The sequence below is a fragment of the Topomyia yanbarensis genome, chromosome 3, assembly GCF_030247195.1.
Source record: "Topomyia yanbarensis strain Yona2022 chromosome 3, ASM3024719v1, whole genome shotgun sequence".
Taxonomy (NCBI): domain Eukaryota; kingdom Metazoa; phylum Arthropoda; class Insecta; order Diptera; family Culicidae; genus Topomyia; species Topomyia yanbarensis.
This window is the reverse complement of record NC_080672.1, coordinates 280,196,453-280,217,236: the sequence shown is the minus strand read 5'-3', so window position 1 is coordinate 280,217,236 and position 20,784 is coordinate 280,196,453. Positions and strand designations below refer to the sequence as shown.

The 20,784-nt window shown below is 34.0% G+C and overlaps 2 protein-coding genes across 4 annotated transcripts in view; one reads left to right on the top strand and one right to left on the bottom strand.

Moving 5' to 3' along the window:
- Nucleotides 1–20,784, top strand: part of LOC131692888 (Krueppel-like factor luna) — a 154,313-nt gene that overhangs the window by 50,978 nt on the left and 82,551 nt on the right. The window lies entirely within an intron of this gene.
- LOC131692890 (uncharacterized) lies at nt 14,667–15,678 on the bottom strand. Its single transcript, XM_058980249.1, has one exon. It carries the CDS (start codon nt 15,503–15,505, stop codon nt 14,771–14,773), a length of 735 nt encoding a protein of 244 aa, XP_058836232.1. The 5' UTR covers nt 15,506–15,678; the 3' UTR covers nt 14,667–14,770.

The following is a 20,784-nucleotide window of genomic DNA, read 5'->3' as shown; positions in this document are numbered from 1 at the left end:
GCGGTCATTTTTAAACCGATTTTAAATTCGACTGTTTTGGAAAGAAGAAGAAATGATCTTTTCATCGATTTGTTATGTTATGTTCTTTTATTAAAAGTACTACGCGGTTATGGCACAACAATATGAAAGTTACCATTATTTTGCTATTTTTTCATTAAAAATATGAAATTAGCTCAACATTTTTATTGGGAAGCGTCTTTGTTTTAAGAAAAATTTTAAAATGTCAGAATTATAATTTTTTCCAAATTAGAAACTTGCTCGCATGAACTTTTAAGGGGACGATCTCATATAAAATTTAAAAAAACGATTTTTTTTGTCAATTACGTATGTATTTAAAAGTATGTGTGTGAACTTTGAACATAAAATTGAATAAAATAACGGAAGAAAAAATTATAGCATCTTATAGTACTAGACAATACCTCACTAACCCCTTAAGAGTTCATGCGAGCAGGTTTCGGATTTGGAAAAAATTAATAACTCAGCCACTTTTCAACCGATTTTGATCAAAAATGGGTCATTTGATGCGGAATCAATTGCTCTCCTTGAATTTTTATTCAAACAAAGACGTTTCCCAATAAAAATGTTGAGCTATTCTTATATTTTTAATGAAAAAAATTGCAAAATAATGGTAACTTTCATATTGTTGTGAAAAACCGCATAGTACTTTTAACAAAAGAACATAACATAGCATACCGTTGGAAAGGTTTCTAAAAAACTCAAAAAAATCTAAATCTGTTGAAAATGACTGCGTAAAAATTGTTTTAATGCCTAAAGTTTCGAAAAATCGTTTTCTGCTATAAATCAAGATTTTTCGTACATTGTTTTGTGTTGCACTTGATGAGATCTACAACCTATACTATGTCTCTTGAAAAGTACAAAATCATTGTAGTACCGTGTAATGATTTTAAATAATCATTCAAATTCCATTGTTCACTAAAAACGTGCGAAGACGAAGTTTTTAATTTCTTGATTCAGCGGAGAAATCTCAATAGTGGTTGATCGCTGAATCAAACATCACGTTTTACCCTCTTTTGACACCAAGGGGATCGAGAGTTTGGATATTGAAGTTGAAACTGATCTTGGCAGTATTTTTATTGCTGCAGCGAATTCACTGAGTGTACCACTTTTTGAAACTCTAGCGAAACCGTCGTCGTCCAGCGCCAGCTCGTTTCGAGAGCCATTAACACGGCATTCGGGCGGTTAATTATCAAGATTTCAAAACTAGATATCTCAAATATATCAAAACATGTATCTGGCTATTTCACGTCGATGATTGTTTGCCAAAACTTTTTAAGAAAATTGATTTTTGAAATCATGATATTCTTCAATTTTTTGGTACATTGGAAGTAAAATAGTTCGCAATGTCTTCTATAATAGACGCGAAATATTAGTTCTGATAGAAGCGAAAATAGTTTAAACGTTCAGTGAAATTTTATAATAATCGCTATAAATGTGTTACTTGAGAACATAGAGTTTACCTATCTTCGACAACTCATAGTTTTGAACGTTCTACATAAAACGACATAAAAAAGACAGCATCGCAGTGAAAATCTAAACCAATTTAAGTAATCAAAACATGCGCAGATAAACCAAAAAAACTAAACAAATGCACAGCTAAAGCGCTAGAGGTTTTGTGTTGCTAATTTTCGTTCTTTTTCCACTGTTCAATGCTATATGCAGTGTTAACTTGGCAAGTGCTTGTGCTACCAGGAAGAAAACGATTCAAAGGATTTAAAACAAAATTCTGCGGAATGATTTTTAAGAGTCCTCCCTGGTTTAGCACAAACGAATTTCACAGACTCGTAAACATAGCAATTAAACATTCTTACATCTCCGTTTTTCAGAGCTAGCGTGAGTCCAGTAGGGGAAACCGGGGATGGTTGGCCGAGTTTTGCTTTAGGAATTTCTGAACTCATTCTGGTTAGACTTTTTGAAAACCGGTTTGCGCTGTCATGAAGATACAACCCTTGAGCACATATGCAATTTTTTTCTTTTGTGAAAAAAAATCAGGACAAAAGTTATTAGCAAACAAACGCGGAAAGAAAAATCGGCCAACCAACCCCAGGGCTGGGGTAGGTTGGCCGAGTTTGGTAAAATACGTTAAACACGTCAAATGTATCAGTGAAAAACTTTTAATTAAAAAAAATATCATTTTTACATTTCTTACAAAAGAAATGTATAGGATTCGCTCAAACTTTGAAAACTTTTTCCGAAACCCGGAGGGCCGAGTTTCATATACCAATCGACTCAGCTCGACAAATTGAGACAATGTCTGTATGTGTGTGTGTGTGTGTGTATGTGTGTATGTATGTATGTACAAAATGTCATGTAATTATCTCAGCAATGGCTGAACCGATCTTAATGAAACAAGTTCCATATGAAAGGCCTAACGCTCCCATTTGACACTATTATTTTTGTTTTTCGATATGTTGTTTACTTTCTGAGATATGGGTAATTTTGTTAAAACAGGGCTGGTTTGAAGCGAATAACATTCGAACAAGGCAACTATATCACGTGAAATAAACAAAAACAAAAAGCTTACGAAAATACCTTTCTAACAAGCTATAAATTGTCAAAATCCGTTTACGAGCGGCGGAGATATTAAGCATTTTGTATTTTCATTCTTCGCTTACCAATTTCCACTAACTAAAAATGAGACCGTTCCATACAGAGTATTGCTTTACTGGTTTTTTAGGGTCAAAACTAAACCGATTTTGAATACCCGGGTATGCAAACACATCTGCGTGATTCAAGGATTTTGATCCCGAAAACATTTCGCGAATTTACTTAATAATCAATTACCTATTTCTCAAAAATTAATAAGCAAGTTCATTTCAAAGACAAAATAATGTGTAAATTCACTTCAAAGTGCAAATTTGTCCAGAGTTTTTTATTTCGATTACAGAGGTTTTAACCTTAAGGTCATTTGCCTCTTCGGGTTAGAAAAATCTCTTATGAAAAATTTCTAACCCTATGTGCGGGGTCGGAACTCGAACCCAGGTGCGCTGCTTACAAGGCAATCGATTTACCAACTACGCTACATCCACCGTCATTGTCCAGAGTTGATGTATTTACCCGTTGGATTGAACAATGCGTTCACTCGTGAGATAAACGTTGGATGGTATATGAATACATCAAGTAATCCTCCTAGTAGTGAGAAAATAGATTTCTAATATAATTCATATTCATATTATACTCGTAGCATCATCAAGAGCAACTGTATTTTTGAATAACAAAATTGTAGTGAAAATTTATCAGTTGCATTATTGAAAATAAAGATTTAAGGAATCAAAATTTCGCAATATAAACAAAAATAATGTCACAGCTCTAACCATTATTTACCATTCCTCACAACTGACACTGAGTTGTACTAAAAACCCCAATATACATTTTTCATGATCAATGTGACTAAAAGCATATTTATTTGCGAAAAAATACGACATGTAATTTCAAGAATGTTTGTGTCTCAAAGCAGTCCAGGGGCACTTTCAATACTAACTGGCTTTTCGATGAATTTAAGTACTTATTCTGGTAGTTTGAACCATTTCTTTGCAATGGTATTGCTTTGTATAGGACTCATTAACCCATATCTCCAGAACGAGAGTTCCGAGCGAAACAATTCGCAAGTAATAAGGATGGGTGGAAAAAGACTGCATTGTAATCGACTGCATGTACGAGTTTTATGCCATCGACAATAATATAATTGCCAACATAGCCTGGACACTTGACACTCTTTTCTAGATATTTCAATGCGAATGAATATTATTTACAGGTGGCCTTTTCTCAGTTTACTATTTCTAATTACGCGTTCCAATACTGGACCTGAAAATTCCATTCTATACAAAATCATTTTTCAGATGTCTGTTACCAAAAAGATATCTTTTCATTCCAAAACAAATTCCTGATTTCTAGATTTTCTGATGACTAATTAACCCTTTCATGCCCAACTTTTTTCTAGTGCACATAGGGTTGCAAAACTATTTTTTCTTGAAAACGGTCGGGTCAAGAAACACGAAAAGCCTATTTTCATAAAGATAGGTGCTCCCATGACAGTGCTAGAAGCTGTTGCTCAATACAATTCTCCGAGAATAATTACACTAGTCCAATTACGTGGAAAACGTAGCCAACGACAGTCTAAATTGATAAGTTTTATCAGTTTTCAATAATATTGTACCATAACGAAGATATATGAAAAAATCATTTTCCGTTGTCAACGTAAACTGTTCCTGGCAGCACTGCTCCATCGGAATCCAATCAGACTAATTGCAATAACTTTAGTTCTAGAGCTGATCCTTGTAACTGTTAGTACTCAAATTAAAGACAATAATCACATTAATGAGCATTACTTGTTTTTGTGATTAAATCTCACCTCAATCAAAAGTAGCTGTTTAAAAACGCTGTTGTCCACAAACAACATGGGCATGAATGGGTTAAGGACCATCAATAAAGTAGAAACACCAGATAATCCTGAAAATTCCGTCAAGAAAAGAAGAACGAAAACGTGTTCTTTGCAATGGGATTTTCACAAACATTTCAGAATATTCTGAACCAATGGTTTTGGAATTCGTGAAATTCGTTTTATTCATTTACTTCATTTCAACAACTTTCTTAAAATATTATTATATATTCTCATTTTTTCCAGCTCATTCCTTTAATGTATTATATTCGTTTGGTTTATTTTTTGCATTTTAAATATTTGACTAATAATAAATATATGATCATTTCATTTTAAAGATTTTTTTCATTTAGCATTTTTTTTATTTATTTTGTTTATGTGACCTAATTTTATCTATTGTATTCATTTAATTCTTTGTATGCATTCCGATCAGTTTATTATCTTATGTATCTTATTCGAATTATTCATTGAATTTATTTTATTCACTTTTTTCTAATATTTTTTCTGATATTTTTCCGGTTCACACTTTTATTCATTTTAATAATCTGACTAATTTTGTTCAGTCATTCGCTTTATTCATTTCATCTAGAACATTAATTAGATACAATATAATTTCTTCTATTAATTTTATTACTTTTTAATATCGCCGTTTTTTTCATTTTAATCATTTAACTGGTTGAAAACAAACAAAATGAAAAAATGATAAAAAGACAGAAAACATTTTTATTATGATAAAAATTCTTTGTTTTGTTTATATTATTCATTCCATTCATTTTATTGATTTTATTAACTCTCTGTTTATCTTGTTATTTATGAACAACATTTTCAAATAGCTTTACTGCCCATGCTCGCAAATCAGTCCCATAAAGATAGAAAACGGGACAAATATGCGTTCATGGGCAGTATAACTTTGGGCTTGGACAAGATTTCTTCACAAAAAAGTAAAACTAATAATTGTGACAATCATCGTTTATTTGAGCGCTAATAGTTACAAGAAAGATCCGTAGAACTCGAATTATTACAATTGCTTTGATTGGATTTCACTGGAGCAGTGTTGCCAGAGACATTTTCAGTTAACGGTGAAAAATTATATTTTGATATATCTTCGTTTTCTTCAAATATTTTTGAAAACTGATAAATCTTATTAATTTGGACTGCTCTCGGCTACCTTTTCTGCCCAAACTATTGAAAACTTTGCAGGAGATGTGTATTAAGGTTTGGTATGGAAAAATTCAGCAGCTTCTAACACTGCTAGAGAAGCATCTATCTTGATTGAAACAGGTTATCCGCGTTTCTTTACTCTAACACTTTTAAGAAAAACGGTTTTGGAACCCTATATATGCGACAAAATAATTAGGTATGAAAGAGTTAATTTAATCCATATTATTCATATTAGGTATTTATTTTATTATTCCGTTTTTTTTTCAATTATTTTATTAAATGGTTAGTTTTTCCCAGTTCACATATTTCTTTCAGTTTCTTAATTTTATCAATTCGCTTTAGCCAGTCCTTTATGTTATTGTATGATAGCTTGTTATCCTGAAACAATTTAATTTACTCTCTTAATTTCATTACGTTTTAACATCGTCTAATTTTAATTTGAGCTAATTTGATTTATTTATTTTATTAATTTGATTTATGTTAATCATTCTATCCATTTTATGAATAACCTTTTTATTTTAAATTTTGTTTTGTTTTATTATTTTTCTTTAATGTATTCAGTTAATTCGAAGCGTTATTCGTGTAAATCTCACATCTAGTTGCTTGTAATGAATAATACAACAGTGATATGTGTAAGAAATGTCTCATCTCACTGATAGGTGGATTAAATCGGTTTTTCGTATATAGGTAAGGAAAAGATATTCCACTCTTCACTTTTTAGTATTTCTAAATTTTTTGGACTTACCTTTGGCAGCTTTAGTAAACTTTTTACCAGCTCTCGCTGATTTTTTTCCTCCGCCAGCGTACGTTTGATTTCATTTTTCTGCTCCTCCAATTCTGCTTTTATTGGGGAATCGGTCAAAATTTGAGACGATCGGCGTTTACAAACTTGCCACTTCTTCGAATCAGATCATGCACTCACCTTGGGAAGAGGTCTGACGTCTTCAGAGAGGCTTACATATGCAGCAGATTCTATGCTAATGGACGAGTTTTGTTCAGGTTTGGGTCGATCTGTGACAAATCCTGCCAGAAACTCCTCAGGGGAGAAAATTTCAGAATTGAAGCGACACTCACCAGAGACTCTGAAACCTGCATGGCATTTAATTCATAAAATATCGCAATCAGCTTTTTTATAAACAATTCCCGACTTTTAAAGATTCTAATCTCTTATTTCTATTTGGTAATAGTTTTAAATTATTTTTATTACTTATTTCTAGTGTATATTTTTCTTTATAATCATCAATATTGGCATAATATCAAATGTTGCTTTGAAAAAGGTTAGCATTTCACAAATATCACTAAATTTGCAACTCAACTTTACTCTTAAATAGGAAATAAAACCAAGTCTGGAAATATTCACTGTTGATTTTCTTTGAATGGTATCACTGCTAGTATCGCCCTTTTCAAGAAAAAGCGTTGAAAAATATAAGGTTACACTGGTAACCGTTATACCATTTTGTTGGGTTTTGAATACCTTTTCCAGCAGTACAAAGTTATTGGAAATCGGATATAAATTGATTCGCGTTACACATATTATTTTTCAGAAACAAATTTACTCACCAGTGCCGAAAAAAGAACAAACGTGCTCCTGTACAAACGACACCACCAAAACACCTGAAATTACGTCGGCACATTGGTGACCTAATACCCCACCAAAATCACTATAGATGTCCCTACTGCGCATCATAGCCTTTTCATAAAAGGCACTCGGCCAACCTGCTCCTCCGGCCAACCAGCCCTGGTCACCCCTACCTGCGCAGTCCTGTCACTAAGTTAGTGTCGGATTCTGATGAGATGAAGTCGAAACACAAATTCCATAACTAATTTAGAAATTTTGACCAGAGTTGTGTCAACTCTGGTCAAAATTTCTAAATTAGACAGGGAGGGGGGGGGGGGGCTTTGCCCCACCACGCGTTTTCTATCTCACCACACATTTTTTGCATATATGAAATACATACTAAAAGAGAGGAAGAAATTACAGAAGAATCAAATAAAAAAGAAATTAGGAGATCTTTTTCTATAGTTTACACTGTATTAATTTGTATCGGCCCTAAATTTCACTACCGCAAATTGTCACAACATAATGCGGCGCGGCACATGTATGTGTTGGCGGTTTACTACTACCTAGTAACTCGCTAACACATACATGCGCACACCACTGGCATGGACACTACAGAAGACATTTTAGTCGAAATACTAGTACCTGTTGTTTGATGCTGAAATGCAACTTATTTTAATTATTATTGTAGTGGAGTTATTTATTTAAGATTAAATTATTTCAGTTTATATCGTGATTTTCAACCATTTAGGGTGTTGAGCCCATTTTCACCATGTTTCTATTATCACCCTACCCATTTGAAGCCGTTGGTTAGAGCAGTGTCTGCCATCTTTGTTCAACGCATTGAGTCAAATGGTAGCGCAACAATAGGGGCACTCGATTCGAGTTTTCTTTGCGCTCAAACACGAGAATTTCACTGTTTTCAGCGCATTTGTGTTATTACATTGGCTCTTAACAACGAAGCAAAGCTGTTGATATCAATTTTTACGCATTCCATTGGTTGTAGGCCGAGAATTTAATGAATTAGTGAGACACCCTGCTTAGTATGGTGAAAATAGGCACTTTTCCCTATATGACAACAAAATTTCACGCCAGTAGAAAAAGATCCTTTTTATTTTATTTTATTTAAAAAAAATGTCTGCTAAAAATTTTGTTGCTCACAAAATCTATTTCAACAATCTTCTTAATTCACATGTTATTCACACTTTTTTGCTACTCTTCGTCTTCTCTTTGAGCTCGTATATCTATAGAAGGTGGTGTATTCTTGGGAGAATCGATTGCAACCGTTGAGATTGGAATTGTAGCTGTGATACTCGTGTCTGAAACAGTTTCATCCGTTTTTGTAGTCGCCGGCGTTGTACCGGCAATGACTCCTGTTTCGCCATGAATGGTAGGCGAGTTTTTATTCACTTTCGACTGTAATTTTTTGTTCTCTTCTTTCAGTGCGTTGATCTCTGCCATTTGGTTAACTATCTTTTTCTCTAGATCGATAGTTGTGTGATTCAACTTGTTGAGCTCTAATTGTATTTCATTTTTGTCTTCTTCACAAATGTTCTGAAGATCACTGCCTTTGGCGATCTCCACCTTATGGAGGTTGTTCCTTGCATCCAGGTGATCAAGAAGCCTTCTCAACCGCGCTAAGCTGCTTTCCAAGCCTTCTATTTCAACTGAATATTTTTTACTGTTTTCAACGATGGCCTTGTCCAAGTTTTTACAATCGGAGCCTCCACGTTGCTGATAGATCCTACTGTTTAGTTGTTTGATAACATATTCTGTCTTTTCAACATAGTTCGGGTGATAACCAGAAAGCTGATGGTTGATAAATTGATCATTCAATAAATCGTTGATATCATTTAGGATTGATAATTGACCACTACATCGAGCTGCATTGCACAATATTGGAAATGAGCAGTAAATTAATACCATTACAGAAACTAACTTCATCGTCACTTGAATCGAAAAAATGTAACGCGCACTATCTGCTTTGATTTGTGAATAGAAACTGAGCCAGTCAGGCAAATGATGAAACACCGGTGCCTCAAAACAAGATTACAAAAAAGAATTCTTGGTGCAGCAGGGAATCCCCAATCTTTTATTCGCGTCTCAACATACCTCTGTACACACAGAACTTTATTTATTCACCGATAGCATGCTTTTCTATCTGCCTCTCGTTCCTTCTGCTGTAAATTTTATGCATTGGACATATTCGGTCTATCCACTCATTGAATGCTTACTAGAAGTATATGCTAGAAAATGCATAAAAATCACAGTAGAATAAAAGAAACGGGAATAGAAAGTACGTTTTTATGTCTCAGTGTAGGTATTTTCATCGGAGATTGGCACTATAGTGTGCTATTTGCCCGGTTGGCCCCCTCAGAAGGGCGCCTTTTTAGAGGGTGCAGATGTCGTGATCTGTTTTTATAAAATAAGTGAGAATATGTTTTAATATGAGTCAGGTTGAGCGTGCCATTTCAAGCTATACACTTAATTATTGTTGACAATTCCAAACAATTTCATGATGTGTGTAGTATCTACCTCTATACACAGTGGCGTAGCCAGGGGGGATGGGGCTCTTCATGAGTTCTTTTTTGAAGAGATTCTCCGAAGTATGGATTAGGGACAATGCTTCAAATGGGAATCGAAGCTTGATGTTTATAAACATAAACTTGCTCACCGAAAAATTGCATACAATTCGATATTTGCTAGAAATATATTTTTTTTAATTGTAGAGTGGAGAAAAAAAAATTAGAGTGATTAACAACGACAACAATATTTTCAAAAGTATAAGGAAATGATGAAAAATAACGTATTCCGTTTGCGTTTAGCAAGTCAGGATCGGTTTTTATGGGCATTTTATTTTTTTGTGTTATTAATTATATCAATAGCCTCCAAGCAGGGTTGGAAACAATAAAAATTTCAAAATATTTTAAGTTAGTGGCTAATAATGTATATTTGAGTGTTACATTGAATGATGTAATAAATTTTTGTATACGAGTTGTGAGCTTTAATAGTGAAGAAAAGTAAAATCACGATCACATTAAAGAAGCACCTCATCTAATAAAATAATTTTGGTAGTTAATCTTTCTAAAAGTAATTATAAAAATTTACTCTTCGACTTCTCTTCTTTAGTTTGACATGCAATGTCTTCAGCAAAGTTTTCAAAAATACTTTTTTATCGAATATTTATTGTATGAAGCGAGCATAGTGAAGTTGGTCAGTCGATTGCCTTATACGCAGCTCCCCTTATGTTCGATTCCCAACCTCTGTACGACAGGTTAAAAAGACCCTAAGGCTAAAGCCTCTATAATCATAGAAATACAGTCGTTACTCTGCATTCTTTAAATTTGCCCATTGCAATCATTATTCCATGGGAAGTCGTAGTATGTGACGATTTTTCTATTTCGCTTTCAAATTTTGCCAAGAATTTTTTTTAGTTACAAGAATTTTTTTTAATTACATAGGTGTAAATATTCGTCCAACGGCGCTGCGGTGCACACGATAACTCTCGAAAAAAATGTTTGACACATGAAATCCAATAAGATATGTAAAGCTTAGACTTGTAGTTCATCGATGAACCAAAATAAATAGAAAAATGCTCGAGTTTCGGAAAATAGCTTCATGAAAACTGAAAAATCTCAAATTTTTCTGTAAAATTCGCTCACTTTACTTCAAAATAGTGGGGAGAATTTTTTTTATTCAGTTTTCTGCGGTTCATCGACTACACATATTGCGCATTCTCAAGTCAATTTATTGATTAGTTAAAAATGCGATTTTGAGAAAAACGCTATTGAAGGGTGTCCCACATCAAATTGCATCTTGGAAGAAACGCTATAGAAAATAGCCCAATGGGTATTTTTCCTGGAAAATTTGGGTAGAAGTAGTTTAGAGTGCATTGTTTACACATTTTTTATCGCTGTTAGTTTTTCGAAAATTGTTGCCGATAGATTGAAATCAGTGTGTATTACAGCAAATACACGCAAGGAATTCATGGCTGTTCAAAACAAAAGTTCAGCGTGACCACCGAGATTGCGGGAGACTATTCTAGAGGTTCAATACTATCAATTAAGGGGGTTATATACAAAGGTGTGGCGAAAAAGTGAGCTATGTTCGTGATTTTTTAAAAGATTTTTATGCTAATTTTATTTGAACAAGCGAAAGACTGTACGTTAGTAGGACTAGCCCATCCCCCGAAGGGTGTTTTTTTGAGAAAATTTCGTTTAACCTTCCGGCAGTCGCGCTAGCGCACTGAGTGCACGCTGCTCTGAAAATCTAGCGAAATCGTCTTAGGACACCAGCGGCTGCTCGTTCAGTGGGCCATAGGAGGGTTAAAGTTGTATGTTAACTTCATTCTTGGAACAACCAACGCGCTAAAATCTAGTTCTCCGATCTAGATGAAATTTCGCACAGTTATTTTCAATAGTATGTACTTTCAGAATATTCAATAATTTTTCGAGTTCCAAATTTGTATATCACCCCTTAAGCGGATGAAAGATTTTTTTTTGCGCACTACACCAGACGCCCCCCTTAACTATGAGCAAAGATTTCATTTATTTTATACATTATTCTGAAAGAGCTGGATTTTTACTTCGACACGATGATAATTAGGTTTGTTCGTAAGCACCTGTTCAGAAGTTATACATTGATAAAATTTTTATGTCTGGCTTTCTGGAGTCGCATGCATGGCTCACTAAATGAGTAGGCACTGGTGTGCAAAGATGAATTCGCTTGATTTTTTGAGTGGCGCTCACTTTATGTACTAGCGCTTCGGCCGGAAGGTTAACACCGTTATTAAATGATTTTCAAACTGGTGATGTACAATTTCATCTTGGTCCAGTTTATAGTGTGAATTTTAGTTTCACTGTATTTTAGATATCTGTCGCAGCGGATATTAATAATGTAATCATATATTTTTAGATTTTCTCGCATTTGAAGCAATTCTGGAAATTTGCGGCTTCTATCCCAAAATTTCCTATGTGATTCAGGAATGAATATGTAAATCATGGCTAGGTTGCATCAGATACACTATCACAAACAAAACAATAATTCTGCCAAAGTGTCCTTAGATGAAAATTGAACAAAACAAAACTTGTTCTACGCTTGCCAAAATAAGTTAACAAGAAGACACCTTTAGACTAATGCTGATTAATCTAATTAAGCATGATATTTTTTTGTTTCAAGTGTTTCAGCGTCGACACTTAGCTCATCAAGTTCGTGAATGGCAAGTCGTTGTATAGGTGTTCTAAGGATGTAAAAAACATTTCCACAATTATATTGAACATGGAAATATTTATAGTAGTGTTGTCCTGAAGATGAAGGGATACTCGGTTTAAAACGCTGACTTTAACGAAAAATAAAAGTTTTGAGATTGAAACTCGGGCCCAAAAAGCCATTTTTGAAGCTATTGAACATAGACACATAGTTGGGAGCAATAAGAAAGGCACAGTTTCAGTACTAAGTGGATTAAAAACGGTTTTTTTCATTCTGCCACCAGCCAGTCTAAAGCACAATATTCACTCGTTGATAATTCAATTCTATTATTATATTATTATTATTATTATTATTATTATTATTATTATTATTATTATTATTATTATTATTATTATTATTATTATTATTATTATTATTATTATTATTATTATTATTATTATTATTATTATTATTATTATTATTATTATTATTATTATTATTATTATTATTATTATTATTATTCTATTCTGTTATTTATATCGATATTTTCTTCATGAGTGATATAAGTTGATATTATGGAAAACATCATATGCTATTTACATCTTTATTGATTTGTTAAACTTTGGTTGTGATCAACTTGTTTGTCCTACAATGCAGCTTGCAACGTATACTTTGCATGTCCACCCTGTTGAAGGCATTATAAAGGTAATAGCATTTCCCAAGAAATAAGGCCCTCTAACATTTAAGTTCATGAAGTTAAGTAACATTTTCAAATAGAAGTAAGCAAAGGTAGTTGTTTTTGTAAGTGTTTGTGTTAAATTTATAAACATATAATAATTATTTTTATCAAACCATTGCAATTTGTAAGATCAATAATTCATTCTTTAGCACAACCTGCTGTCTCTTCTAAATTGATTGATTATTGTAAATAGATTATTAATTTTTTTGTTGTTGTGTTGTATTGGTTCTACACACAAAACGGCGCGCTCAGATTTTCTGTTTTGCGCTCACTATCTCATTCCCAAAAGTAATCCTTTTTGAACATTTAGCTGTTCGCGCACAGTTCGAGATGAACGCAACGCTCACGAAAAAAAATCGATGACACGCACACACACAGCGAGACTTTCTTAGTATGTGGTTTCACACCACGTAGCTGCTTACGAAACTCACAAAAAATTACCTTTTTTCTACACCTCACTCTACCAACCCCACCCCCACCCATTACGCACAATCAGCTGCTCCACTGCACTTTGTTGTATTCTTTTTTTCTCCGCTGCTATAAATAAGTCATGACCTGAAACTTCTTGCAAAAAAAATTGGCCATTAGGTTGCTAGATTAGAGCCGATAAACAACTATTCACTAAAACACCTCTTTATTACTCGTATCATGACGACATACACTCGTTGAGTAATAAAATGGCATATACAGTAATGTTTCGATTATATCACGCTTATGTATCCATAAATGTATGCATGGATTTGTATATATATATATATATATATATATATATATATATATATATATATATATATATATATATATATATATATATATATATATATATATATATATATATATATATATATATATATATATATATATATATATATATATATATATATATATATATATATATATATATATATATATATATATATATATATATATATATATATATATATATATATATATATATATATATATATATAGAACACCTACTTGCACCCTAGGCCATAATGACACAAGATGAGTAGCCATTCGAATGAGCTATATAGGTAGTAGCTCATCATTGTAGCAGCGATCACAAGTGGGACAGCATGGATACGTTTGGTATGTATTATTCAACTTATCTCTGCACTGTATGGGTGACAACGTGTAGCTATGGGGTACGATATTGTATTGCACAAGTATGATGTTGGTTGAACACGAATCATTTAGGAGCTTTTCGCTCATATTTTGAAAGCGAGAGAAACAGATGGATTTACGCTCCCAAAGATTCGTTTTGGGTGTAAATAGTATATAACAAGTATTGTAGTCATTAAACACAACATGACGCCAGTACAAATGCAAAAATGAGATATTTTAACGAAATTCTTAGAAAAGCTTTAAGGCTCTGTGGAAAAATTTGACACGTTTTTCAATCAGATTATCAGGTTATAACCTAGCGGCAATTTAATTGGTAAAATCCGTATTTTGCTGAAATTTGGACGCCCTTTTCATGAAATCGTTAAAATAACTATCCAAAAAGTTAACGTGTACATCATGGGGAGGACGTGGTAAGGGTTGTCCACCCTTATTATATTTCACGTTTTATATGAAAGAAGGGAAATTCTTTTTCAATTTACAATTGGAATAAAAATGTATTTACTTGTTCACATTTTTTTGTTTTCCGAAATGATGAAGAGTGTTTTATATTGCAATTTTGTTAGATTCATTGAGACTCTCACAACTAGTGTTACTAATTTTACTAACTCTCGACTTGAACTCGTACATCGATGAAAGGTGTTACGTTCTCAGAGGGATCTACTACAACCGATGAGCTTGCCATTGTAGTTGTAATAATTAAGTCAGCAATAGTTTCATCAGCATTTATTATAGTAGAAGTTGTAGTTGTACCGGTGATCACTCCTGTTTCGCCATGAATGGCTGGCGAGTTTTTATTCACTTTCGACTGTAATTTTTTGTTCTCTTCCTTCAGTGCGTTGATCACAGCAGTTTGGTTAACTATCTTTTTCTCTAGATCGATAGCTGTTTGATTCAAATTGTTGAGTTTTAATTGTATTTGATTTTTGTCTTCTTCACAAATGTCCTGTAGATCACTGTATTTTTCAATCTCCAGCTTATGGTGGTTGTTCCTTGCGTCCAGGTGATCGAGAAGCCTCTTCAACCGCGCTAAGCTGCTATCCAAGCCTTCTATTTCAACTGAATGTTTTTTACTGCTTTCGACGATGACCTCGTCCAAGTTTTTACAATCGGATCCTCGACCTTGTTGGTAGATCCTACTGTTTAGGTGTTTGATGACATAGTCCGCCTTGTCGAAATATCCAAGCCGACTTACAGAGAGACGATGGTATGCAATTTGTTCGTTCAATAAATCATTGATATCATCTAGGAGATTTTGTTCGTAGCCGCATCGAGCTGCTTCCGACGAAATTGGAAATGCACAGTAAATCAATGCCACTACACAAACTAACTTCATCATTGCTTAGGGTGAAGAACTTCTGTATCACGCACTATCTTCTTTGATTTGTGGAGAGAAACTGAGTCGGTCATGCAAATGAAGAGAACTTGGTAGCTCAAACGAGATTAAAAAATCGAATGCTAGGGATGGCGGGGGATCCCCAATCAACAGAGCGAAAAGAACCGCGTGTGATGATAACTGCACTTTCTTTAATTATTGTCGATCGTCATACTAGCTTGGCCACAGTCAGTGTATGTATGTTTTATTTTGCAAAATGTGAAATCAATGTGGTGATATGATGTAAAATGTTTACAGGCGTATAATTTTTATAGGCTCAAGGGTAGTTTTAACTAGTGTTGTATGGTTTTTATTATACACATATTGTTTTATTTTATTAACCGTTATGTGTCCGACGCGGTACCTTTTTAAGTTTCAATTAATGAAATTCCTATGTTTTATCCATAGCTGGAAATTGAAAGTTTTTGACATCTTAGAATTGCACTAAGTTAAGCTTTTGGGTTAATAATATTGGTAATATAGTAAGGGGGAGTGAGCAGGGGCTCCTGAATTTTTTTACTACGTAACAGGCCGACGTGGGTACCTGGGTACCCACAAAACTAAAATGCCCATAACTAAGGTAATATCCAACCGATTTCGATACTTTTGGGTGTTTTGGATTCAGGAACTCATTCACTTTTAGACTTGATAAAAATGAATCGGATTACTTCATTCGGTTCCCGGGTTTCCGGAAGTAGGTTCCAGTGCTGGGGTACTATTTGCGAGCTTTAATGGAATACTAGCAATATGGGTATCAAAATTCTTGGAATTGCATCAGTAGGCTGTATCTCGTGGTATTACAACCATTTGGTGATTTGACCCCGGAACGGACATTCCGGAGCAGGTTCCCGTGGGGCCGTGAGTGGCCATTCCAATTCTATTTTTCAAAATGCCATAGGGTCCCGTAACAATAAAAAACGAGACAATTTGAAGAGTTTTGATACTTATAAAGCTAGGACATTATAAAAATTTACAAATCATACCCTAGTACTGGAACATTACGCCGGAAAATCCAGATTACCAAAAACCAGAACTATTCTTCCGGTTCTACTTCACAGAATCAAAAGGTGGATGAGTTCCTGAATCCAAAACATCTAAAAGTGTCCAAATCGGTTAAAGGAAGCCATAGTTATGAGCATTTCACTTTGTGGGTACCCGGGTAGCCTCGTTGGTCTGTTAAAGGTGTTTTTTTGTTGGACACATAACTGTTAAGGGGTTATATGTTGAGTATATGTTGAGAAACGGGAAAAAAGGGAAAAGTTTGAATTTTTATAAAGGTATGAAACCATATTTTTATGAAATACTTGTTATACGTTTACCGCAGTACAATGTCCAAATTGCAAAATCCACTTAAGAAAATATAAAAAATATTAATAATTGTCGAAGCTATAGCAATATCCGCAAAACGCGTTTTTTCAAAGAGGTTTGCCGTGACTACGATTCCAGTCCAACAGCTCAACAGAAAACGTCAAACTAAAAAAAAATCATTAGTATATGTACCAGTGGTGTCCTTGAACGATCGATTAAAAAAAAATTCTTCTTTTTGGAATCGGGACGATTTTTCCAAAAAAATCACTATTTTCACCTGAAAAAAATTGTTAAAAAATTCATAACAATAATACGAAAATTTTGACAAAAAAAAAATGGAATCGTTCAAGGACACGGCAGTCAAATAACGAACAAGTCAAAAAAAAGTTTTGAGATCGGTTGAAAACTTTCCCGCCAATCGTAGTCACCGCAAAGACGCTTTTGGGAAACATGATTTCGAGATAATCGCGTTTAAAGCTTCAAGTATAAGCAACACCTCCATAAGGGAGCAAGATGAAAAACGCTATAACTTTGCGTCCACTGCTCCGATCTCTATAAAAATTTGAGGTAACATTCTTAAGAACTGAGCTTTACGATAGAAGAACAAAAAAAAATCGATTTTTTGGCCGACCTCAACATATATAACCCCTTAAACAACGTTCTATGAACAAGACGTATGTAAACAAATAAGTGTGAAGATATACAGTGTCATGTTATTAGGAAAGATGCCGTTCGTTAATTATTCAGACTATAATCGATGACATGGTATCAATATATTTGCTTCGTTCCCAAGAAACAGTACAATTATTAAAATAGCAAGACAATAGTGAAATACTTGTGTTTAGGCTAAACGTATCGAATTCACTATTTTTTTCCAGAGCATCCATGCTATTGCGATTAATATTGTTATTGATATGACACATCACCCACATCCGTTTCTCTTGCATATTATTCAGACGCACGTTGTGGGGCTCACTTTTGCCAAAGTTCTTATAACACAAGGGTTAAAAAGTCTCGAAAATAAACTCACGTCATTAGGGAACAGTGTACATCGATGTATTTATAGTAAACTCCATGCAACCTACTCACAACTTACAACGACTAAACACTGCTGGTCTCAAAATCCCATTTCAACGCGATGGCAAACAAAGCCAACTTCCCCGGAAACGAGTGGAGTCGAAATTTAGATTGAATGTAAGAACCCCCAACTGCAAGAAACACAAGTACTGCAAGCCAAGTACATATGTTGACTGCAAGATTACCAGCCAACAGTGAGCCTCGTTCCTTCGGGAATACACAATGAGCTTAATGGAAATAGTTTTGGTCTATGAATGAAATATTCTGCCGCAGGTTGTGTGCCCAAGCACTCAGACATAAACAAACTTCAGTGCACAGTACACTACGGGGGAGACGTTGAAGAATGTTGACAGAAATTGTGTAAAGATGTGTACAAATCTGTAACCGGCGAGCGTGCTCCAGTCAAAGATATCCTGGTTATACCCGGCGAACACAAGGACTGCGCTTTCAACAACACCGTCCCCGCTCACCTGTGGGAATAAAGTGATTACATTTGAAATTTAATTTCTTTCCCTTTGAATAAAGGATTATGGTTGGAATCTCTAGAGATTTTTCTAGATGGAAGCTGCACTGTGAACATAATTAATTTTGAACGTTTTGAATGCGATCAAAAACAATAAACGCCCTACTTCTGTTCTGAATTTTTTGAAGCGTAACATTGACTTATATAGCTTATGGTGAAACCATAGTACTATTAAGGTTTGTAAGTTCTTATTTTCTGTAAAATAACAAAACTTTTGTACAAGCATTTCAACCTCTACCTCTCTGGTCGTATCAGATTGGGTAGAATCATTTTGTGATGAATATGGATTATAACAATGAGGTTGCTAAATCAGTTTGGAAAATGGCTATAAACTAAGTTTATTATTTGCAATAATCATTAAATTGTGTGCAACTTAATTTAATGTTAAACCTAGTTTAAAAAAAGAAATGTAAAACATAGGGAATTAACTTCGTAAAAATAACTGCCATCCTAGTACCCTGCCCATAGAAGCATTAAGAGTCCCATATTGAAAAAAATCAAGCCGTTAAAAACTCTGTTTAAGATTAATAATTTCATTGGTTGGCTGGGACAATCATGTTTTGGTAATTTTAAACAAACTTTATAATCTTATTTGTGCAATACAGGATACAATCCAACATATAATCTTCGACAAAAATTCATATCGGACTCTTATGCTTTAATGGGCAGTGCATATGAATGCTTCGGTGTTTCACATTTCAAATACCATGTAAGAAATGGAAGGAGAAATAGAGACATGGAGTTACCATTGAGAAATTAATGAGATACATCGATTAGTTTAGGATTGGAGTGAATTGATCATTCAATATTTCTGTATGGTGCTTGTCTGTACTTTGCTTATCAGTGAGTTTATCTTGCTACTATAATTGTGGTCGGCCGTAACTTCCGTCAGGATTCATAATACTTGTGTCACCATATTCAGGAATCCAATCTGAGAATTCTTTCGAAGATTTCAAGTCTATATGATAAATAGGTTCTGAGATATTTAGCATTAAAACGTAGATATTTGTGGTGCATTTACAGTGTTGATAGAAACAATATCGCCCTATGACTAATATAGCCCTTCCGTCTTAAAATCCCAATAACATTATTATACAAAAGTGTTGTAAGTTACTATTTTTCCAAAGTTATGATATTTTTCCAAACTAATTTTCATACAAACTCCAAATGCACTCGCTTCTTAAATTTCATTAGGGACCGCAAAAGGATCTCTGAAAGGTGATGTGCTCACTAATCATTTTTTGCCTAATCCCGGCCCGGAGGACCGGGTGTAGTATACAATTCGCCTCAGTTGCTCGAGATCGGAAAATGTGTATGTGTGCGTATGTATGTATTTGTATTTGTATATTTGTCTTAAAAGCCACCTTCTTATTCTCAGAGTTGGCTAGACCAATTTCTACAAATTTAGTCTCAAAGTAAAATTTTACCATCAGCTTCTATTGAATTTTTCGTCGATCGGAGTTGCGGTTCCGGAGTTACAGGTTTAAGAATGTGATCACGCAGCAATTTTCCATATAAACTGGTGCCGCTATAATATACACAGAAAAACAAATATTGGTAAAAGTAAGAGTGTTCCGCTCTTAGCAAAAAACAACCAACGCCAACTATTAGGTTGAAAGTAAAACTTTTAAATTAATCAAGAATAATAATCAAAGTAAAAGTTTTCCTTTTAAGCAAATGAAGAATAATACTCAAAACAAAAGTTTTATTTTTAAACTAAGAGTATGCGTTGGTTGTTTTTTGCTAAGAGCGAGAAACTATTATTTTTACTAACATTTTTTTTCTGTGTGTGAAAATGATGCAAAACCTATTAAAAGGGAAATGATTTGGATTTACCAGTCTAGATGAATAATGAGTAATCAAAGCCGAATCGACCACACTGAAAAATGTTTAAAGGGGGAGTGAAAGAAAGCCAAATTTGAAGCCTAATGTCTATAAACCGCATGAAACGTCGAGGTTTGATGTAATATAGAAAAAAAATACTGAAATTCACATTTTTTGACTTAGTTTATTTGGAACATTTTTGCTTTTTTCACACAAAAAGATGATGCAATAGCTCTAAAAATCGTCAACCTAATACCGGCAATATATTTCTATTACTTTAATAAGTTTTCTGGATTTTAACAGATGCGTAGCGAGGGATGTGCGGTAACGAGTACCCCTTCTATATCACACCCCCTCTCCCATCAATGCCACTTCTGATCCCTTCTGATCACACTCGCCTCAGACCACCACCCCATCCCATCTCCTACATACCCAAGTGAATTCATGTTGCTTTATCTCGAAATCCTGTTTATCTTTATATTTGCTCTCTTCAGGAAAGTTGTTCTTCAAA

What these genes read in the sequence shown, in the direction of transcription:
- LOC131692890 (XM_058980249.1), bottom strand. Translation starts at nt 15,505, where the DNA reads ATGATGAAGTTAGTTTGTGTAGTGGCATTGATTTACTGTGCATTTCCA.